At 45.3% G+C, this 24,784-nt stretch overlaps 1 protein-coding gene across 1 annotated transcript; it reads right to left on the bottom strand.

Moving 5' to 3' along the window:
• Positions 1–231: 231 nt before the first annotated feature.
• Positions 232–23,821, bottom strand: LOC124024285 (glutamate receptor ionotropic, NMDA 3A-like; the record flags this gene model as incomplete). The annotated part of the gene is given in 9 exon segments (XM_046338273.1): positions 232–303; positions 4,410–4,571; positions 6,585–6,736; positions 8,357–8,472; positions 14,297–14,335; positions 14,337–14,378; positions 14,380–14,423; positions 19,600–20,454; positions 23,626–23,821. Coding segments are annotated over 9 exon segments (1,678 nt in total), but the record flags the coding sequence as incomplete, so codon positions are not given.
• Between the last annotated feature and the right edge of the window lie 963 nt (positions 23,822–24,784).

Below are 24,784 nucleotides of genomic sequence, written 5' to 3' on the forward strand. Positions count from 1 at the left end.
AGGTGATTAATCTAATAGGTTTTCGAAGTGTCCAAGAATGGACCCCACATTCCATAGGGTTCTGGTCAAAAGTAGTGCACTATGTAGGGAATAGTGTCTTTGCTATCATCACTGACAATTATATTTCCCTGTGATTAAAACCAGTGACACACGCTGTCAAACTGCCACCTTTAAATCACCAGTCAATCCACAGTCTTTTTCTGTGCGGCTTTTATGTGAAGGGACACGTTGTTACCTTTCTGGCTTGGCTACAGTCTGCAGTTTATCGTCATTGAAAGATGAGTTCATTGCTCGATGTAACCTCTGTGGGACAGAGCAGCATAATATGTCAAACAGAAACTATACACATACCAGAGTATGATATTCTCAGAAGAATTTCAGTCATTTCTGAATGGGACTGCCAGGCAGAAGTACTATCAGCCCACGGAGAGAATTACTATCAGCCCATGGAGAGAATTACTATCAGCCCATGGAGAGAAGTACTATCAGCCCACAGAGAGAAGTACTATCAGCCCACAGAGAGAAGTACTATCAGCCCACAGAGAGAAGTACTATCAGCCCACGGAGAGAAGTACTATCAGCCCACAGAGAGAAGTACTATCAGCCCACGGAGAGAAGTACTATCAGCCCACAGAGAGAAGTAAGTACTATCAGCCCACAGAGAGAAGTACTATCAGTCCACGGAGAGAAGTACTATCAGCCCACGGAGAGAAGTAAGTACTATCAGCCCACAGAGAGAAGTACTATCAGCCCACGGAGAGAAGTACTATCAGCCCACAGAGAGAAGTACTATCAGCCCACAGAGAGAAGTACTATCAGCCCATGGAGAGAAGCAATATCAGCCCACGGAGAGAAGTACTATCAGCCCATGGAGAGAAGCAATATCAGCCCATGGAGAGAAGTACTCTCAGCCCATGGAGAGAAGTACTCTCAGCCCACAGAGAGAAGTACTATCAGCCCACAGAGAGAAGTACTATCAGCCCACAGAGAGAAGTACTATCAGCCCACAGAGTGAAGCACTATCAGCCCACAGAGAGAAGCACTATCAGCCCACAGAGAGAAGTACTATCAGCCCACAGAGAGAAGTACTATCAGCCCACAGAGAGAAGTACTATCAGCCCATGGAGAGAAGTACTATCAGCCCACGGAGAGAAGTACTATCAGCCCACGGAGAGAAGTAAGTACTATCAGCCCACAGAGAGAAGTACTATCAGCCCACGGAGAGAAGTACTATCAGCCCACAGAGAGAAGTACTATCAGCCCACGGAGAGAAGTACTATCAGCCCACGAAGAGAAGTACTATCAGCCCACAGAGAGAGGTACTATCAGCCCACGGAGAGAAGTACTATCAGCCCACAGAGAGAAGTACTCTCAGCCCACGGAGAGAAGTACTCTCAGCCCACAGAGAGAAGTACTAATCAGCCCTTTTACTGTGCTAATTGTGATCGCAACATACCGAAACAAAACAAACTATACAAAACTTAGTTTGCACAACTAACTATGCAAGAGATTTTTGTAGACAGAACGCATCTGAGAGGATTACTATCATTGACACAGGACTTAGAAGTACTCTATCAGACCACAGAGAGCACCATATCCAATCAGAGCTGCAGGAAGCCTATATGCAAGCAGACCATTGCCATATATGGATCTGTGGCATTCCACAGGACTGTGTTTACAGCATGAGCGGTCGTGAGTAGATGCACTGGACTGTGTTTACAGCATGAGCGGTCGTGAGTAGATGCACTTGTTTTGAGATTGAAGTAGAGCTGCCGGTAGCCACGTGGGCACATTTTGTTCATATTATTTGCTAGTTAGTGAGTTATTAGTCCAGTTATGGATCATTTATTGTCAACGATAAGGGAGTGATTGCTTCCTACAAGAACACAAACCGTTACAGTGCCTTAGACCGCTGTGGCACTCGGGAGCTAATAAAGACAGTTGATAGCTACGTTAGTTACCTGCCAAGAATGAAGCTAATAAACATACTTGACTCATGAAGTTAGTTAAATTAGTTACCTGTCTAGTATGCAGCCAGTTAACTATCACTACGTTTAGTTAGTTACCGACTAGTATGCACCATTAACATAGTGATAGTTAGTTACCTGACTAGTATGCAGCCAGTTAACATAGTGATAGTTAGATACCTGACTAGTATGCAGCCGGTTAACATAGTCACTAGTTAGTTACCTGACTAGTATGCAGCCAGTTAACATAGTGATAGTTAGTTACCTGACTAGTATGCAGCCAGTTAACATAGTGATAGTTAGTTACCTGTTATGCAGCCAGTTAACATAGTGATAGTTAGCACCTTGTATGCAGCCAGTTAACATAGTGATAGTTAGTTACCTGACTAGTATGCACGCCATTTTGTTAACATAGTGATTTGCTAGTTACCTGACTTATGCAGCCAGTTAACATAGTGATAGTTAGTTACCTGACTAGTACGAGCCAGTTAACATAGTGATAGTTAGTTACCTGACAGTACGCAGCCAGTTAACATAGTGATAGTTAAATTAGTTACCTGACTAGTATGCAGCCAGTTAACATAGTGATAGTTAGTTACCTGACTAGTATGCACAGTTAACATAGTGATAGTTAAATTAGTTACCTGACTAGTATGCAGCCAGTTAACATCGTGATAGTTGACCTGACTAGTATGCAGCCAGTTAACATAATAGTTAGTTACCTGACTAGTATGCAGCCAGTTAACATAGTGATAGTTAGTTAGTTACCTGACTAGTATGCAGCCAGTTAACATAGTGATAGTTAAATTAGTTACCTGACTAGTATGCAGCCAGTTAACATAGTGATAGTTAGATTACCTGACTAGTATGCAGCCGGTTAACATAGTGATAGTTAGTTACCTGACTAGTATGCAGCCAGTTAACATAGTGATAGTTAGTTACCTGACTAGTATGCAGCCAGTTAACATAGTGATAGTTAGTTACCTGACTAGTATGCAGCCGGTTAACATAGTGATAGTTAGTTACCTGACTAGTATGCAGCCAGTTAACATAGTGATAGTTAGTTACCTGACTAGTATGCAGCCAGTTAGCATAGTGATAGTTAGTTACCTGACTAGTATGCAGCCAGTTAACATAGTGATAGTTAGTTACCTGACTAGTATGCAGCCAGTTAACATAGTGATAGTTAAATTAGTTACCTGACTAGTATGCAGCCAGTTAACATAGTGATAGTTAGTTACCTGACTAGTATGCAGCCAGTTAACATAGTGATAGTTAGTTACCTGACTAGTATGCAGCCGGTTAACATAGTGATAGTTAAATTAGTTACCTGACTAGTATGCAGCCAGTTAACATAGTGATAGTTAGTTACCTGACTAGTATGCAGCCAGTTAACATAGTGATAGTTAGTTACCTGACTAGTATGCAGCCGGTTAACATAGTGATAGTTAAATTAGTTACCTGACTAGTATGCAGCCAGTTAGCATAGTGATAGTTAGTTACCTGACTAGTATGCAGCCGGTTAACATAGTGATAGTTAGTTACCTGACTAGTATGCAGCCAGTTAACATAGTGATAGTTAGTTACCTGACTAGTATGCAGCCAGTTAGCATAGTGATAGTTAGTTACCTGACTAGTATGCAGCCAGTTAACATAGTGATAGTTAGTTACCTGACTAGTATGCAGCCGGTTAACATAGTGATAGTTAAATTAGTTACCTGACTAGTATGCAGCCGGTTAACATAGTGATAGTTAGTTACCTGACTAGTATGCAGCCAGTTAACATAGTGATAGTTAGTTACCTGACTAGTATGCAGCCGGTTAACATAGTGATAGTTAAATTAGTTACCTGACTAGTATGCAGCCAGTTAACATAGTGATAGTTAGTTACCTGACTAGTATGCAGCCAGTTAACATAGTGATAGTTACCTGACTAGTATGCAGCCGGTTAACATAGTGATAGTTAAATTAGTTACCTGACTAGTATGCAGCCAGTTAACATAGTGATAGTTAGTTACCTGACTAGTATGCAGCCAGTTAACATAGTGATAGTTAGTTACCTGACTAGTATGCAGCCGGTTAACATAGTGATAGTTAGTTACCTGACTAGTATGCAGCCAGTTAACATCGTGATAGTTAGTTACCTGACTAGTATGCAGCCAGTTAACATAGTATAGTTAGTTACCTGACTAGTATGCAGCCGGTTAACATAGTGATAGTTAAGTTAGTTACCTGACTAGTATGCAGCCGGTTAACATAGTGATAGTTAGTTACCTGACTAGTATGCAGCCGGTTAACATAGTGATAGTTAGTTACCTGACTAGTATGCAGCCAGTTAACATAGTGATAGTTAGTTACCTGACTAGTATGCAGCCGGTTAACATAGTGATAGTTAGTTACCTGACTAGTATGCAGCCAGTTAACATAGTGATAGTTAGTTACCTGACTAGTATGCAGCCAGTACTTGAACTTGGGCTCCTTGACTCTGGGTATGGCAAAGCGGTAGATTATGTGTTCAGCCAGGGTGGTGAGGAGAGACAGACCGAGCCCGACACACAGCATCAAAAACAGGCCTGAGAAATGCTTAATGCCCATCTGTAGGGTCTGGAGAGAGCAGAGACAAACACACAGGATATAAAACAGGCCTGAGAAATGCTTAATGCCCATCTGTAGGGTCTGGAGAGAGCAGAGACAAACACACAGGATGTAAAACAGGCCTGAGAAATGCTTAATGCCCATCTGTAGGGTCTGGAGAGAGCAGAGACAAACACACAGGATGTAAAACAGGCCTGACAAATGCTTAATGCCCATCTGTAGGGTCTGGAGAGAGCAGAGACAAACACACAGGATATAAAACAGGCCTGAGAAATGCTTAATGCCCATCTGTAGGGTCTGGAGAGAGCAGAGACAAACACACAGCATCAAAAACAGGCCTGAGAAATGCTTAATGCCCATCTGTAGGGTCTGGAGAGAGCAGAGACAAACACACAGCATCAAAAACAGGCCTGAGAAATGCTTAATGCCCATCTGTAGGGTCTGGAGAGAGCAGAGACAAACACACAGGATATAAAACAGGCCTGAGAAATGCTTAATGCCCATCTGTAGGGTCTGGAGAGAGCAGAGACAAACACACAGGATGTAAAACAGGCCTGAGAAATGCTTAATGCCCATCTGTAGGGTCTGGAGAGAGCAGAGACAAACACACAGGATATAAAACAGGCCTGAGAAATGCTTAATGCCCATCTGTAGGGTCTGGAGAGAGCAGAGACAAACACACAGGATGTAAAACAGGCCTGAGAAATGCTTAATGCCCATCTGTAGGGTCTGGAGAGAGCAGAGACAAACACACAGGATATAAAACAGGCCTTAGAAATGCTTAATGCCCATCTGTAGGGTCTGGAGAGAGCAGAGACAAACACACAGGATGTAAAACAGGCCTGAGAAATGCTTAATTCCCATCTGTAGGGTCTGGAGAGAGCAGAGACAAACACACAGGATATAAAACAGGCCTGAGAAATGCTTATTAATGCCCATCTGTAGGGTCTGGAGAGAGCAGAGACAAACACACAGGATATAAAACACACTTTGTACTGTATGCTGTGAGTTCAGCATATCGATACATTCATAATTTGTACATTTCCCTTGCATATGAATCAAACTGAAATATTTCACACATTTTTCAAATAGCGTCTTATTTATGGAAGATTATTGAAGAAAACAAATGGGCAGTTTTATATTCTGTTGCAGCGACAAGCTTCTGGAAATTATAATGAAAATCATTAAGACTTTTGAAATCACAGAATAGAGATAATTTAGCATTGTGATGTAGTACATCAGTATTTGTATTGATGTACTTTTACCTCTGTGACTGGTTGAAGTAGTATGATGTACATTACCTCTGTGACTGGTTGAAGTAGTATGATGTACATTACCTCTGTGACTGGTTGAAGAGTATGATGTACATTACCTCTGTGACTGGTTGAAGTAGTATGATGTACATTACCTCTGTGACTGGTTGAAGTAGTATGATGTACATTACCTCTGTGACTTGAAGTAGTATGATGTACATTACCTCTGTGACTGGTTGAAGAGGTATGATGTACATTACCTCTGTGACTGGTTGAAGTAGTATGATATACTTTTACCTCTGTGACTGATTGAATGGTCCTTCTGTAGCTCAGTTGGTAGAGCATGGCGCTTGTAACGCCAGGGTAGTGGGTTCGATCCCCGGGACCACCCATACGTAGAATGTATGCACACATGACTGTAAGTCGCTTTGGATAAAAGCGTCTGCTAAATGGCATATAAATGTACATTACCTCTGTGACTGGTTGAAGAGGTATGATGTACATTACCTCTGTGACTGGTTGAAGAGGTATGATGTACATTACCTCTGTGACTGGTTGAAGAGGTATGATGTACATTACCTCTGTGACTGGTTGAAGAGGTATGCTGTACATTACCTCTGTGACTGATTGAAGTAGTATGATGTACAGTACATTACCTCTGTGACTGGTTGAAGAGGTATGCTGTACATTACCTCTGTGACTGATTGAAGTAGTATGATGTACAGTACATTACCTCTGTGACTGGTTGAAGTAGTATGATGTACATTACCTCTGTGACTGCGAAGCTCCGTTTCCCACAGGGCACCACCTTGTACCACTTATCATGTAGCATGTCTATGAAGCCGTCAGACTTGTACTGGCTCACCAGCTCTGAGATATTAGAGGTCAGGTGGGAGTTCTGGCGCAGGCCGATGCCGTAACCTGGGAACAGACAGAATGACTTAGAAAACACAGCAGGCCGATGCCGTAGCCTGGGAACAGACAGAATGACTTAGAAAACACAGCAGGCCGATGCCGTAGCCTGGGAACAGTCAGAAAACACAGCAGGCCGAAGCCGTAGCCTGGGAACAGACAGAATGACTTAGAAAACACAGCAGGCCGATGCCGTAGCCTGGGAACAGTCAGAAAACACAGCAGGCCGAAGCCGTAGCCTGGGAACACAGAAAACAGAGGCCGATGCCGTTGGGAACAGACAAAAACACAGCAGGCCGATGCAGTAGCCTGGAAACAGTCAGAATGAGTTAGAAAACACAGCAGGCCGATGCCGTAGCCTGGGAACAGTCAGAATGACTTAGAAAACACAGCAGGCCGATGCCGTAGCCTGGGGACAGACAGAATGACTTAGAAAACACAGCAGGCCGATGCCGTAGCCTGGGGACAGACAGAATGACTTAGAAAACACAGCAGGCCGATGCCGTAGCCTGGGAACAGACAGAATGACTTAGAAAACACAGCAGGCCGATGCCGTAGCCTGGGAACAGATAGAAAACACAGGAGGCCGATGCCGTAGCCTGGGAACAGTCAGAAAACACAGCAGGCCGATGCCGTAGCCTGGTAACAGACAGAATGACTTAGAAAACACAGCAGGCCGATGCCGTAGTCTGGGAACAGTCAGAAAACACAGCAGGCCGATGCCGTAGCCTGGGAACAGATAGAAAACACAGCAGGCCGATGCCGTAGCCTGGGAACAGACAGAATGACTTAGAAAACACAGCAGGCCGATGCCGTAGCCTGGGAACAGATAGAAAACACAGGAGGCCGATGACGTAGCCTGGGAACAGACAGAAAACACAGCAGGCCGATGCCGTAGCCTGGGGACAGACAGAATGACTTCTATATTATAATTTCTTGTCTTGTCCTTTCTACCAGTGGTTCTATATTATAATGTCTTGTCTTGTCCTTTCTACCAGTGGTTCTATATTATAATGTCTTATCCTTTATACCAGTGGTTCTATATTATAATGTCTTATCCTTTCTACCAGTGGTTCTATATTATAATGTCTTATCCTTGGTTCTATATTATAATGTCTTATCCTTCTACCAGTGGTTCTATATTATAATGTCTTATCCTTTCTACCAGTGGTTCTATATTATAATGTCTTATCCTTTCTACCAGTGGTTCTATATTATAATGTCTTATCCTTTCTACCAGTGGTTCTATATTATAATGTCTTATCCTTTCTACCAGTGGTTCTATATTATAATGTCTTATCCTTTCTACCAGTGGTTCTATATTATAATGTCTTATCCTTTCTACCAGTGGTTCTATATTATAATGTCTTATCCTTTCTACCAGTGGTTCTGTATTATAATGTCTATATTATAATGTCTTGTCTTATCCTTTATACCAGTGGTTCTATATTATAATGTTGTGTCTTATCCTTTCTACCAGTGGTTCTATATTATAATGTTCTGTCTTATCCTTTCTACCAGTGGTTCTGTAGCTAGCACAAAAGGGAGAGGGGACAAAGGGCATACCTGTCTTGTTCCTCTTCATTATGGATACAGAATTAACACCTTATTTCATGTCAATCTACTTGCCTTCAATTGCAAATGGTTTCCCCACAGTGAGTGTCTTGCATTCTGCATCTATAGACACCTCGTGGTCTAGTAAGGCCTTGTCCATGATGAAAGCATCCAGTTGCTGTGGATCATGCCTGAAAAGACACACAATTTGCTACTGAATACACACATCAGGACAAGAGTCAACACAGCATGGCCGCAACACATGACAACACAGCATGGCAGCAACACACAACAACACAGCATGGCAGCAACACATGAAAACACAGCATGGCAACAACACATGACAACACAGCATGGCAACAACACATGACAACACAGCATGGCAACAACACATGACAACACAGCATGGCGGCAACACAGCATAGCAGCAACACAACATGACAACACAGCATGGCAGCAACACAGCATAGCAGCAACACAACATGACAACACAGCATGGCGGCAACACAACAACACAACATGGCAGCAACACATGAAAACACAGCATGGCAGCAACAAAACGTGACAACACAGCATGGCCACAACACAACAACACAGCATGGCAGCAACACATGACAACACAGCATGGCAACAACACATGACAACACAGCATGGCAGCAACACAGCATAGCAGCAACACAACACAACAACACAGCATGGCAGCAACACATGAAAACACAGCATGGCAGCAACAACACATGACAACACAGCATGGCAGCAACACAGCATAGCAGCAACACAACATGACAACACAGCATGGCGGCAACACAACAACACAGCATGGCAGCAACACATGACAACACATCATGGCAACAACACATGACAACACAGCATGGCAGCAACACAGCATAGCAGCAACACAACACAACAACACAGCATGGCAGCAACACATGAAAACACAGCATGGCAGCAACAAAACATGACAACACAGCATGGCAGCAACACAGCATAGCAGCAACACAACACAACAACACAGCATAGCAGCAACACAACATGACAACACAGCATGGCGGCAACACAACAACACAACATGGCAGCAACACATGACAACACAGCATGGCAACAACACATGACAACACAGCATGGCAGCAACACAGCATAGCAGCAACACAACACAACAACACAGCATGGCAGCAACACATGAAAACACAGCATGGCAGCAACAAAACATGACAACACAGCATGGCAGCAACACATGACAACACAGCATGGCAACAACACATGACAACACAGCATGGCAGCAACACAGCATAGCAGCAACACAACATGACAACACAGCATGGCGGAAACACAACAACACAGCATGGCAGCAACACAACATGACAACACAGCATGGCAACAACACATGACAACACAGCATGGCAGCAACACAGCATAGCAGCAACACAACATGACAACACAGCATGGCAACAACACATGACAACACAGCATGGCAGCAACACAGCATAGCAGCAACACAACATGACAACACAGCATGGCGGCAACACAACAACACAGCATGGCAGCAACACATGACAACACAGCATGGCCGCAACACAACAACACAGCATGGCCGCAACACATGACACCACAGCATGGCAGCAACACAGCATAGCAGCAACACAACATGACAACACAGTATGGCGGCAACACAACAACACAGCATGGCAGCAACACATGACAACACAGCATGGCAGCAACACAACATGACAACACAGCATGGCAGCAACACAACATGACAACACAGCATGGTAGAAGAACAACACAGCATAGCAGCAACACAACATGACAACACAGCATGGCAGCAACACATGACAACACAGCATGGCAGCAACAAAACATGACAACACAGCATGGCAGCAACACAACATGACAACATGGCAGTAACAAAACATGACAACACAGCATGGCAGCAACACAACACAGCAACACAACAACACAGCATGGCAACAAACACAACATGACAACACAGCATGGCAGCAACACAACACAGCAACACAACAACACAGCATGGCAGTAACACAACATGACAACACAGCATGGCAGCAACACAACATGACAACACAGCATGGCAACGCAGCATGGCAGCAACACAACACAGCAACACAACAACACAGCATGGCAGCAACACAACATGACAACACAACATGACAACACAGCATGGCAGCAACACAACATGACAACACAGCAAGGCAGCAACACAGCAACACAACAACACAACATGACAACACAGCATGGCAGCAACACAACACAGCAACACAACAACACAGCATGGCAGCAACACAACATGACAACACAACATGACAACACAGCATGGCAGCAACACAACATGACAACACAGCATGGCAGCAACACAGCATAGCAGCAACACAACATGACAACACAACATGACAACACAGCATGGCAGCAACACAACATGACAACACAGCATGGCAGCAACACAACACAGCATGGCAACAACACAACAACACAGCAACACAACAACACAAAAACACAGCAACACAACAACACAGCATGGCAACAACACAACAACACAGCAACACAACAACACAGCATGGCAGCAACACAACATGACAACACAGCATGGCAGCAACAGAACAACACAGCAACACAACAACACAGCATGGCAACAACACAACAACACAGCAACACAACAACACAGCATGGCAGCAACACAGCATGGCAGAAACACAGCATGGCAGCAACACAGCATGGCAGCAACACAGCATGGCAAGAACACATGACAACACAGCATGGCAACAACACACAACAACACAGCATGGCAAGAACACATGACAACACAGCATGGCAGCAACACAACAACACAGCATGGCAAGAACACATGACAACACAGCATTGCAACAACACACAACAACACAGCATGGCAAGAACACATGACAACACAGCATGGCAGCAACACAACAACACAGCATGGCAAGAACACATGACAACACAGCATGGCAACAACACAACACAGCATAGCAGCAACACAACATGACAACACAGCATGGCAGCAACACAACAACACATCAACACAACAGCACAGCATGGCAGCAACACAACAACACATCAACACAACAACACAGAATGGCAGCAACACATGACAACACAGCATGGTAGAAAAACAACACAGCATGGTAACAGCACAACATGACAACACAGCATGGTAGCAATACAATGTGACAAGACAGCATGGTAGCAACACAACATGACAACACAGCATGGTGGCAACACAACATGACAACACAACATGATAGCAGCACAAAACAGGGTACAAAGATTATAGGCACAAACAGCACAACAGGCAAGAAGGTAGAGACAACAATACATCACACAAAGCAGCCACAACTGTCAGTAAGAGTGTCCATGATTGAGTCTTACTGATGTTAGACATGAAACATTTTACATTGTTGCCATTTAGCAGAAATGTATCCAGAGTGACTTATTGGAGCAATTAGGGTGAAGTGCCTTGCTCAAGGGCACAGACAGACTTTTCACCTAGGCAGCTCGGGGATTCGAACCAGCTACCTTTTGGTAACTGGCCCAACACTCTTAATCGTTAGGCTGCCTGCCGTTAGCTATTTTGCAATTCTATTTTTTTAATAACTTCCAGGCATCCACATGTTAAGCCCTTTTTCATGCAGTGCATACTAATATATATATTGCTGGCTATAGTAAAGATGTGGGAGGGCTATCTCTGGCTCTGAAAGAAACTGAGGCAAGCCGATACGGGATGCACCTCCTTATCAGAATACGTTCCAGAATGATCTGATCAGTGGCGAGCAGGTGCAAGTCTTCAGTCATCTCCTCACCTCCCTCACACAGAGAGAAAGGTATGTACAGTACCAGTCAAAAGTTTGGACACCTACTCATTCAAGGGGTTTTCTTTATTTTTACTATTTTCTACATTGCAGAATAATAGTGACGACATCAAAACTATGAAATAACACATGGAATCGTGTAGTAACCCCAAAAATAGTGTTCAACAAATCAAAATAGATTTTAGATTCTTCAAAGTAGCCAAGTGTTTGCCTTGATGACAGCTTTGCACAATCTCTGTATTCTCTCAACCAGCTTCATGTGTATTTTGATTTGTTTAACACTTTTTTGGGCACTACATGATTCCATATGTATTACGTTATCGTTTTTTTTTGTCTTCACCATTATTCTACAACGTAGAAAATAGTAAAAATAAAGAAAAAAACCCTTGAATGAGTAGGTGTCCAAACTTTCGACTGGTACAGCATGTCACCACATCAACCTGCCAACCTGCCCTCAGCCCCGAGCCGTCTGCCCTCAGCCCCGAGCCGTCTGCCCTCAGCCCCGAGCCGTCTGCCCTCAGCCCCGAGCCGTCTGCCCTCAGCCCCGAGCCGTCTGCCAGCCCAGCCATCTGCCCTCAGCCCCGAGCCGTCTGCCCTCAGCCCCGAGCCGTCTGCCCTCAGTTCCAGTAACTCTGCTCTCCTCCAGAGAAGATGTGAGATGACTTGAGAAACAGTTTCAGATTGAGTAGCAGATATAGGAGAGGATCAAAGGCCACATAGCAAGATTCATAGACAGCACCTCCAGTAGACCTGGATTTCAAATACGTGTATCACTGGAGAGGATGGAGCAGAGCACAGAGCCACTAACGATGTCACTGGAGAGGATGGAGCAGAGCGCAGAGCCACTAACGATGTCACTGGAGAGGATGGGCAGAGCACAGAGCCACTAACGATGTCACTGGAGAGGATGGAGCAGAGCACAGAGCCACTAACTGTTATGATGTCACTGGAGAGGATGGAGCAGAGCACAGAGCCACTAACGATGTCACTGGAGAGGATGGAGCAGAGCACAGAGCCACTAACGATGTCACTGGAGAGGATGGAGCAGAGCACAGAGCCACTAACGATGTCACTGGAGAGGATGGACCAGAGCACAGAGCCACTAACTGTGTCACTTGGACCCAGGTTATGGATGAGAGCACAGAGCCACTAACCCATGTTACACTGTTACAGTACTGTCAATAGATAGAGACATGTCCTACTGAACCTCTTATTGTCCGTGTTAAAACGAGCCCTGTGTGGCAGAGTATTATGGTGTTTTACAGCTGTGAAGTCAACTGTATAAATCTAGGTACCCATGTTACAGCTGTGATGAGTCAGTACTGTATCATCTTGGTACCCATGTTAAAGCTGTGATGAGTCAGTACTGTATATCTTGGTACCCATGTTAAAGCTGTGATGAGTCAGTACTGTATCATCTTGGTACCCATGTTAAAGCTGTGATGAGTCAGTACTGTATCATCTTGGTACCCATGTTAAAGCTGTGATGAGTCAGTACTGTATAATCTTGGTACCCATGTTAAAGCTGTGATGAGTCAGTACTGTATCATGTTGGTACCCATGTTAAAGCTGTGATGAGTCAGTACTGTATAATCTTGGTACCCATGTTAAAGCTGTGATGAGTCAGTACTGTATCATGTTGGTACCCATGTTACAGCTGTGATGAGTCAGTACTGTATCATGTTGGTACCCATGTTAAAGCTGTGATGAGTCAGTACTGTATAATCTTGGTACCCATGTTACAGCTGTGATGAGTCAGTACTGTATAATCTTGGTACCCATGTTACAGCTGTGATGAGTCAGTACTGTATCATCTTGGTACCCATGTTAAAGCTGTGATGAGTCAGTACTGTATAATCTTGGTACCCATGTTAAAGCTGTGATGAGTCAGTACTGTATCATGTTGGTACCCATGTTACAGCTGTGATGAGTCAGTACTGTATCATCTTGGTACCCATGTTACAGCTGTGATGAGTCAGTACTGTATCCTCTTGGTACCCATGTTAAAGCTGTGATGAGTCAGTACTGTATAATCTTGGTACCCATGTTAAAGCTGTGATGAGTCAGTACTGTATCATCTTGGTACCCATGTTAAAGCTGTGATGAGTCAGTACTGTATAATCTTGGTACCCATGTTAAAGCTGTGATGAGTCAGTACTGTACAGTCATGACTCACTTCAGATGTTCTATTCCATCTGGGGTTGCTGGTGATGAGTCTCATGTATTCGTGCATCTCTGGAATTTTCTTCAGGTAATCCCACTGTTACCGTGGCGAAGCGGAACCCCTGTGATGGGTGATGAAGCTGGAAGAACAGAACATATGGAACTGTTAGAGTGGTCTATCACCTCCTGTAACTGTTAGTGGTCTGTGATGAGTGGTCTATCACCTCCTGTAACTGTTAGTGTGGTCTATCACCCCTGTAACTGTTAGTGGTCTATTCCTGTAACTGTTAGTGGTCTATCACCTCCTGTAACTGTTAGTGGTCTATCACCTCATGTAACTGTTAGTGTGGTCTATCACCTCTGTAACTGTTAGTGTGGTCTAGTACCTCCTGTAACAGTGTAATCACCTCCTGCAACTGTTCTAGTACCTCCTGTAACTGTTAGTGGTCTAGTCAACCTCCTGTAACTGGGTCTAGTACCTCCTGAACTGTTAGTGGTCTAGTACCTCCTGAACAGAACATCACCTCCTGTAACTGTTAGAGTGGTCTATCACCTCCTGTAACTGTTAGTGGTCTATCACCTCCTGTAACTGTTAGTGTGGTCTATCACCCCCTGTAACTGTTAGTGGTCTATCACCTCCTGTAACTGTTAGTGGTCTATCACCTCCTGTAACTGTTAGTGGTCTATCACCTCATGTAACTGTTAGTGTGGTCTATCACCTCATGTAACTGTTAGTGGTCTAGTACCTCCTGTAACTGTTAGTGGTCTATCACCTCCTGTAACTGTTAGTGGTCTAGTACCTCCTGTAACTGTTAGTGGTCTATCACCTCCTGTAACTGTTAGTGGTCTAGTACCTCCTATAACTGTTAGCGGTCTAGTACCTCCTGTAACTGTTAGCGGTCTAGTACCTCCTGTAACTGTTAGTGGTCTATCACCCCCTGTAACTGTTAGTGTGGTCTATCACCTCCTGTAACTGTTAGTGGTCTAGTACCTCCTGTAACTGTTAGTGGTCTATCACCTCCTGTAACTGTTAGTGGTCTAGTACCTCCTGTAACTGTTAGTGGTCTAGTACCTCCTGTAACTGTTAGTGTGGTCTAGTCACCCCTGTAACTGTTAGTGTGGTCTATCACCCCTGTAACTGTTAGTGTGGTCTATCACCTCCTGTAACTGTTAGTGTGGTCTATCACCTCCTGTAACTGTTAGTGGTCTAGTACCTCCTGTAACTGTTAGTGGTCTAGTACCTCCTGTAACTGTTAGTGGTCTAGTACCTCCTGTAACTGTTAGTGGTCTAGTACCTCCTGTAACTGTTAGTGGTCTAGTACCTCCTGTAACTGTTAGTGGTCTAGTACCCCCTGTAACTGTTAGTGGTCTAGTACCCCCTGTAACTGTTAGTGGTCTAGTACCCCCTGTAACTGTTAGTGGTCTAGTACCTCCTGTAACTGTTAGTGGTCTAGTACCTCCTATAACTGTTATTGGTCTAGTACCTCCTATAACTGTTAGTGTGGTCTATCACCCCCTGTAACTGTTAGTGGTCAAGTACCTCCTGTAACTGTTAGTGGTCTAGTACCTCCTGTAACTGTTAGTGGTCTATCACCCCCTGTAACTGTTAGTGGTCTATCACCCCCTGTAACTGTTAGTGGTCTAGTACCTCCTGTAACTGTTAGTGGTCTAGTACCTCCTGTAACTGTTAGTGGTCTAGTACCTCCTGTAACTGTTAGTGGTCTATCACCCCCTGTAACTGTTAGTGTGGTCTATCACCTCCTGTAACTGTTAGTGGTCTAGTACCTCCTGTAACTGTTAGTGGTCTATCACCTCCTGTAACTGTTAGTGGTCTAGTACCTCCTGTAACTGTTAGTGGTCTAGTACCTCCTGTAACTGTTAGTGGTCTAGTACCTCCTGTAACTGTTAGTGTGGTCTATCACCCCCTGTAACTGTTAGTGTGGTCTATCACCTCCTGTAACTGTTAGTGTGGTCTATCACCTCCTGTAACTGTTAGTGGTCTAGTACCTCCTGTAACTGTTAGTGGTCTAGTACCTCCTGTAACTGTTAGTGGTCTAGTGCCTCCTGTAACTGTTAGTGGTCTAGTACCTCCTGTAACTGTTAGTGGTCTAGTACCTCCTGTAACTGTTAGTGGTCTAGTACCTCCTGTAACTGTTAGTGGTCTAGTACCCCCTGTAACTGTTAGTGGTCTAGTACCTCCTGTAACTGTTAGTGGTCTAGTACCTCCTATAACTGTTAGTGTGGTCTATCACCCCCTGTAACTGTTAGTGGTCAAGTACCTCCTGTAACTGTTAGTGGTCTAGTACCTCCTGTAACTGTTAGTGTGGTCTATCACCCCCTGTAACTGTTAGTGGTCTATCACCCCCTGTAACTGTTAGTGGTCTAGTACCTCCTGTAACTGTTAGTGGTCTAGTACCTCCTGTAACTGTTAGTGGTCTAGTACCTCCTGTAACTGTTAGTGGTCTATCACCCCCTGTAACTGTTAGTGTGGTCTATCACCTCCTGTAACTGTTAGTGGTCTAGTACCTCCTGTAACTGTTAGTGGTCTATCACCTCCTGTAACTGTTAGTGGTCTAGTGGTCTAGTACCTCCTGTAACTGTTAGTGGTCTAGTACCTCCTGTAACTGTTAGTGGTCTAGTGTAACTGTCTAGTACCTCCTGTAACTGTTAGTGGTCTAGTACCTCCTATAACTGTTATCACCCCCTGTAACTGTTAGTGGTCAATACCTCCTGTAACTGTTAGTGGTCTAGTACCTCCTGTAACTGTGTGGTCTATCACCTCCTGTAACTGTTAGTGTGGTCTATCACCTCCTGTAACTGTTAGTGGTCTGTAACTGTACCTCCTGTAACTGTTAGTGGTCTAGTACCCCTGTAACTGTTAGTGGTCTAGTACCTCCTGTAACTGTTAGTGGTCTAGTACCTCCTGTAACTGTTAGTGGTCTAGTACCTCCTGTAACTGTTAGTGGTCTAGTACCCCTGTAACTGTTAGTGGTCTAGTACCCCCTGTAACTGTTAGTGGTCTAGTACCTCCTGTAACTGTTAGTGGTCTAGTACCTCCTGTAACTGTTAGTGTGGTCTATCACCCCCTGTAACTGTTAGTGGTCAAGTACCTCCTGTAACTGTTAGTGGTCTAGTACCTCCTGTAACTGTTAGTGTGGTCTATCACCCCCTGTAACTGTTAGTGTGGTCTATCACCTCCTGTAACTGTTAGTGTGGTCTATCACCTCCTGTAACTGTTAGTGGTCTAGTACCTCCTGTAACTGTTAGTACCTCCTGTGGTCTAGTACCTCCTGTAACTGTTAGTGGTCTAGTACCTCCTGTAACTGTTAGTGGTCTAGTACCTCCTGTAACTGTTAGTGGTCTAGTACCTCCTGTAACTGTTAGTGGTCTAGTACCTCCTGTAACTGTTAGTGGTCTAGTACCCCCTGTAACTGTTAGTGGTCTAGTACCCCCTGTAACTGTTAGTGGTCTAGTACCTCCTGTAACTGTTAGTGGTCTAGTACCTCCTGTAACTGTTAGTGGTCTAGTACCTCCTATAACTGTTAGTGTGGTCTATCACCCCCTGTAACTGTTAGTGGTCAAGTACCTCCTGTAACTGTTAGTGGTCTAGTACCTCCTGTAACTGTTAGTGGTCTATCACCCCCTGTAACTGTTAGTGGTCTAGTACCTCCTGTAACTGTTAGTGGTCTATCACCTCCTGTAACTCTTAGTGTGGTCTATCACCCCCTGTAACTGTTAGTGGTCTAGTACCTCCTATAACTGTTAGTGTGGTCTATTACCTCCTGTAACTGTTAGTGTGGTCTATTACTTCCTGTAACTGTTAGTGTGGTCTAGTGGTCTAGTGCCTCCTGTAACTGTTAGAGTAGAGTGCCTCCTTTAAACTGTGGTCTGTAACCTCCTTTAACTGTGGTCTGTAACCTCCTTTAACTATGGTCTGTAACCTCCTTTAACTGTGGTCTGTAACCTCCTTTAACTATGGTCTGTAACCTCCTGTAACTGTGGTCTGTAACCTCCTTTAACTATGGTCTGTAACCTCCTTTAACTGTGGTCTGTAACCTCCTGTAACTCTGGTCTGTAACATCCTGTAACTGTGGTCTATTACTTCCTCATCACAGCTTACCTGTTACAGAGCTCTCTTCGCTCCTGTTACCTTTAAACTGTGATTGTTATTTGTTTTATTTTTAAAGGAGTTAGGCTGTCCAACCATTTTGCATGTATTGTTTAGACAGGACAGTGACAGACTGACAGGAAATGTAGGATGAGAGGGTAATCTAGAATAGCAGTGGGGTGGTTTGATCCCACATTCACACTGATACATTATATGACCTATTCTGGAGGCAGTTGCTTAGACCAGTCAGACTGTCCCAGACAGACCACTGATTAATTGTGATGATACTGCACTTTAAACTGGAACTCTCCACAACACTTCAACCCTCATAGATCTACTGGACTCTTTTCAAAAATACCTTTTCACTTCAACTCCTCTCCATTGTAAAATCCATAAACTCCTGAACCGTATGCCTCATCCAGCCCCATACCCCAGCCACTCTCCCAGGGCCCTCTCCCCAGGCCCCCTCCCTAACCCCTCTCCCAGGGCCTTCTCCCGTCTCCCTAACCCCTCTCCGTAACCCCTCTCCCCAGGACTCTCTCCCAGTCCCTTTCCCTCTCCTCATACCCCAGCCACTCTCCCAGCCCTCTCCCCTCCCCCTAACCCCTCTCCCAGGGCCCTCTCCCTAACCCCTCTCCCCAGGCTCTCCCCAGGGCCCTCTCTCCCCAGGACTCTCTCCCAGCCCTTTCCCTCTCCCCAGCCCCCTCTACCCCAGCCCCTATCCCAGGGCCCTCTCCCCAGGCCCCTCTCCCAGGGCCCCTCTCCTAACCACTCTCCCCAGGACTCTCTCCCAGGCGCCTGTCCCTCTCCCCATACCCCAGCCCCTATCCCCAGCCTCTCTCCCATCTCCCTCTTCCCAGCCCCTCTCCTCAGTCCCTCTCCCTCTCCTTAACCCTTCTAAAACAGGCCCCTCTCCCCATATCCCAGCCACACTCCCTAGCCACTCTCCCTCTCCATAGCCCTCTTTACCCCAGCCCCTCTCCCCAACCCCACTCCCTAGCCCCTCTGCCTCTCTCCCTCTCCCCAGGCTCCTCCCCTAGCCCCCTTACCACAGACCCTCTCCATAGCCCCTCTCTCCAGGCCACTCTTCCCAGCCCCCCCCCCCTTGGCCCTTCTACCAAGCTTCAGGCCCCACAACACCCTACGGTGTACTATTGATGCACGTGTTGTAGTACTGGACAGGAGTTAATACAGCTGAGTAGTCCTACCTTTGGATCGTGTATTCCTGAGAGTTGCTCGAAGGTTTTCTCCCCCACCATGACGGCGGCCAGATTGGCTGTGTAGGTGGACAGACAGAACAGGCAGAAGATAGCCCAGAGATTCATGAGGAACCGCCCCGTCCAGCACTTAGGAGGTTTAATGGCAGCTGTACGGCCAAACAGGATGGCATAGCAGACGTTCAGAGCCGAGGAGAAGGAGAACACCTTATCTCTGTTCCTTCCTCGCGGCGTCATTCCAAACGGGCTGTTCCACTCGTAGATGGTCAGGAACAAGGCAGTAACGTGTAGCGAGACGAATATCCCCAGCCACATGGACCAGTGCAGGGGCCACATGAATGCCCCGATGGGCGCGGCCGTATCCCGGGTCCGTACCAGGATGCCCAGAGAGGTGGAGAAGAACGGGGAGGTGAAGTCTATAACCCTGCTCCGGGCCGAGTTGATACTGAAAGATGTGACGGCCAGGTGGGCCGCTCCGCTGAGAAGATCCCCCACCAGCCCTGTCCAGCGTCCGTTCTTAAACCCACCATACTTGCCATCGCCTACAATATACAGGTCGAAGTCAAACCCCACGTCCTCCGCCAGTTTCTCCAGTAGATCGACGCAGTAGCCGTAGCAACACTTCTTATACTCCATGGGAATGCTGTCGTTGGGCCCCCGCATCTGGAGGAAGAGAGACTGGAGCAGGACTGTGTTGTTGGTGAGGGGGTTCAGGCAGAGCTGACCAGCGGGACAGAGACCGTCCTCATCCACCTCCCGGGTGAAGATGAAGGGGTGCTCCACTAACGTCACCACCCGGAGGTGGAGCCGCGACAGGTATCTCCAGTCCCCGCCCTGATAGGATGCCTGTTTGTTAGTCCATCAGGGAGGGAGGAAGGGAGGGGTAGAAGGAGAGAGGGAGGAAGGGAGAGGGAGGAAGGGGAGGGGTAGAAGGGAGAGGGAGGAAGGAGGGGTAGAGAGAGGGAGAGGAGAGGGGAAGAAGGGAGGTAGAAGGAGAGGGAGGAAGGGAGGGAGGGGTAGAAGGAGAGAGGGAAGGAGAAGGAGAGAGGAGAGGAAGGAAAGAGAGAGAAACATGAGGAAGGTGGAAAAGAGAGGTTAACCGTAGCAGCAGCAGCATTTACATGTTTGGCATCTGACAAGAGGTGGCAAGGAGAGGAATAATAGCACAAACAGGTCTGGTACCCAGGCTATAATGTTCTAGTCCAGGCAGCATAGTCCATGAGCTAGTGTTGAAGTACTGGAGTCAACATATTGAGTGTCTCGGTGTAGGATACATTGGTACTCGGTCTCGGAAAGCGAGGACTCGTCATTTCTTCCTGGGACCTGCTGAGACCAGCAGAGTAAAAAACAAATAATTATCAGCTTCCATTCAGTCAGAGCATTAAACCGCTTCTCCAGACCACATGGAAACACCTCCTTCATGTCACATCCTGTTGCCTTTCAAAACCTGGTCTTCCTACTTTACGTGTAACATTACATCATCAAACTTTGTCACGCTTATCAGAATATCCCTGATTCGCTGGTAGGGAAGAGGGAGAATGTCCTTGATTTGATGGTAGGGAAGAGGGAGAATGTCCTTGATTTGATGGTAGGGAAGAGGGAGAATGTCCTTGATTTGATGGTAGGGAAGAGGGAGAATGTCCTTGACTTGATGGTAGGGAAGAGGGAGAATGTCCTTGATTTGATGGTAGGGAAGAGGGAGAATGTCCTTGATTCGCTGGTAGGGAAGTCTATATCTATTAGTAAGGGGAGACCAGGGAGAAGTTGTATCATATCTATTAGTAAGGGGAGACCAGGGGAACCTGTAACATATCTATTAGTAAGGGGAGACCAGGGGAACCTGTAACATATCTATTAGTAAGGGGAGACCAGGGGAACCTGTAACATATCTATTAGTAAGGGGAGACCAGGGGAACCTGTAACATATCTATTAGTAAGGGGAGACCAGGGGGAAGTTGTAACATATCTATTAGTAAGGGGAGACCAGGGGAACCTGTAACATATCTATTAGTAAGGGGAGACCAGGGGAACCTGTAACATATCTATTAGTAAGGGGAGACCAGGGGAACCTGTAACATATCTATTAGTAAGGGGAGACCAGGGGAAGTTGTAACATATCTATTAGTAAGGGGAGACCAGGGGGAAGTTGTATCATATCTATTAGTAAGGGAGACCAGGGAACCTGTAACATATCTATTAGTAAGGGAGACCAGGGGGAAGTTGTAACATATCTATTAGTAAGGGGAGACCAGGGAACCTGTAACATATCTATTAGTAAGGGGAGACCAGGGGAACCTGTAACATATCTATTAGTAAGGGGAGACCAGGGGAAGTTGTAACATATCTATTAGTAAGGGGAGACCAGGGGAACCTGTAACATATCTATTAGTAAGGGGAGACCAGGGGAAGTTGTAACATATCTATTAGTAAGGGGAGACCAGGGGGAAGTTGTAACATATCTATTAGTAAGGGGAGACCAGGGGAAGTTGTAACATATCTATTAGTAAGGGGAGACCAGGGGAACCTGTAACATATCTATTAGTAAGGGAGACCAGGGGAAGTTGTAACATATCTATTAGTAAGGGGAGACCAGGGGAAGTTGTAACATATCTATTAGTAAGGGGAGACCAGGGGAACCTGTAACATATCTATTAGTAAGGGGAGACCAGGGGAACCTGTAACATATCTATTAGTAAGGGGAGACCAGGGGAAGTTGTAACATATCTATTAGTAAGGGGAGACCAGGGGAAAGTTGTATCATATATATTAGTAAGGGGAGACCAGGGGGAAGTTGTAACATATCTATTAGTAAGGGGAGACCAGGGGAACCTGTAACATATCTATTAGTAAGGGGAGACCAGGGGAAGTTGTAACATATCTATTAGTAAGGGAGACATTGTAACATATCTATTAGTAAGGGGAGACCAGGGAACCTGTATCTATTAGTAACATATCTATTAGTAAGGGGAGACCAGGGGAAGTTGTAACATATCTATTAGTAAGGGGAGACCAGGGGAACCTGTAACATATCTATTAGTAAGGGGAGACCAGGGATAAGGTAGGACATATCTATTAGTAAGGGGAGACCAGGGAAGTTGTAACATATCTATTAGTAAGGGAGACCAGGGGAAGTTGTAACATATCTATTAGTAAGGGGAGACCAGGGAAGTTGTAACATATCTATTAGTAAGGGAGACCAGGGAAGTTGTAACATATCTATTAGTAAGGGAGACCAGGGGAACCTGTAACATCTATTAGTAAGGGGAGACCAGGGGAAGTTGTAACATATCTATTAGTAAGGGGAGACCAGGGGGAAGTTGTAACATATCTATTAGTAAGGGAGACCAGGGGAAGTTGTAACATATCTATTAGTAAGGGGAGACCAGGGTAAGTTGTAACATATCTATTAGTAAGGGAGACCAGGGGAAGTTGTAACATATCTATTAGTAAGGGAGACCAGGGAAGTTGTAACATATCTATTAGTAAGGGGAGACCAGGGGAAGTTGTAACATATCTATTAGTAAGAGACCAGGGAAGTTGTAACATATCTATTAGTAAGGGGAGACCAGGGAAGTTGTAACATATCTATTAGTAAGGGAGACCAGGGGAAGTTGTAACATATCTATTAGTAAGGGGAGACCAGGGAAGTTGTAACATATCTATTAGTAAGGGGAGACCAGGGGAAGTTGTAACATATCTATTAGTAAGGGGAGACCAGGGGAAGTTGTAACATATCTATTAGTAAGGGGAGACCAGGGGAAGTTGTAACATATCTATTAGTAAGGGGAGACCAGGGGAAGTTGTAACATATCTATTAGTAAGGGGAGACCAGGGGGAAGTTGTAACATATCTATTAGTAAGGGGAGACCAGGGGAAGTTGTAACATATCTATTAGTAAGGGGAGACCAGGGAACCTGTAACATATCTATTAGTAAGGGGAGACCAGGGGAAAGTTGTAACATATCTGTTTCTCTGAGCCCCTCCCCTCCCTCATCTCTCTCTCCTCCTCCCTCTCACCTGTTTGTTGGTCCAGGCAGTGTAGTCCAGTAGCACCCTGTCATGCTTCCATCGGCCCAGTCTGGTCCACATGGGCTTCCCTATGGGGTCGTGTTGCAGGGACCAGATGAAGTGATGGCTCTCTGAGGAGATCACTGTCTCCTCCTGGGATGAGATGAAACCACTCAGACCGTCAAACGACGTGTTGGACAGAAACCTGCAGGGTGGGGCAGAAAAACAGATGAGGTTATAGGATAAGGCCACAATTTAGGCTTAGAATTCTGGGGTTAAAGGCCAGAACAGAAAACCACTCAGGTGATTCTGATGTGGGACTGTCTTCTGTTCATGAATCTCAATGAAATCATATAATTCTTTACACCTGCGCTTGCAGCTGGAGGACACTGTGACTAAACGACTGCAGCAGACAGCATCGTCTTATTAAACCTAGCTACTGAGATGAGCTCTAAGCTGCACAAGCCTGGTTCATTATTGCCCTTGGCAGGGCCTGAGCCCTTGATGCCAGGAAACAGAACCATCAAGACTATATATATCACTATCATGGGGGTTGTATCTGTGACCTGCTTTATCCAGGGGGTCAAACAGAACCATATCACTGGGGTCAGACTATATATATCACTATCATGGGGTCAGACTATATATATCACTATCATGGGGTCAGACTATAGATATCACTATCAGGGTCAGACTATAGATATCTCTATCATGGGGTCAGACTATAGATATCACTATCATGGGGTCAGACTATAGATATCACTATCAGGGGTCAGACTATATATATCACTATCAGGGGGCCAGACTATAGATATCATATCACTCTCAGGGGTCAGACTATATATATCACTATCAGGGGTCAGACTATATATATCACTATCATGGGGTCAGACTATAGATATCTGCTATCAGGGGTCAGACTATATATATCACCATATCAGGGGTCAGACTATATATATCACAGACCTATATCACTATCATGGGGTCAGACCATATATATCACTATCAGGGGTCAGACTATATATATCACTATCATGGGGTCAGACTATAGATATCACTCATCAGGGGGTCAGACTATATAGATATAGATATCACTATCAGGGGTCAGACTATATATATCACTATCAGGGGCCAGACTATAGATATCACTATCATGGGGTCAGACTAT

This window comes from Oncorhynchus gorbuscha, unplaced genomic scaffold (genome assembly GCF_021184085.1).
Source record: "Oncorhynchus gorbuscha isolate QuinsamMale2020 ecotype Even-year unplaced genomic scaffold, OgorEven_v1.0 Un_scaffold_1821, whole genome shotgun sequence".
Taxonomy (NCBI): Eukaryota; Metazoa; Chordata; class Actinopteri; order Salmoniformes; family Salmonidae; genus Oncorhynchus; species Oncorhynchus gorbuscha.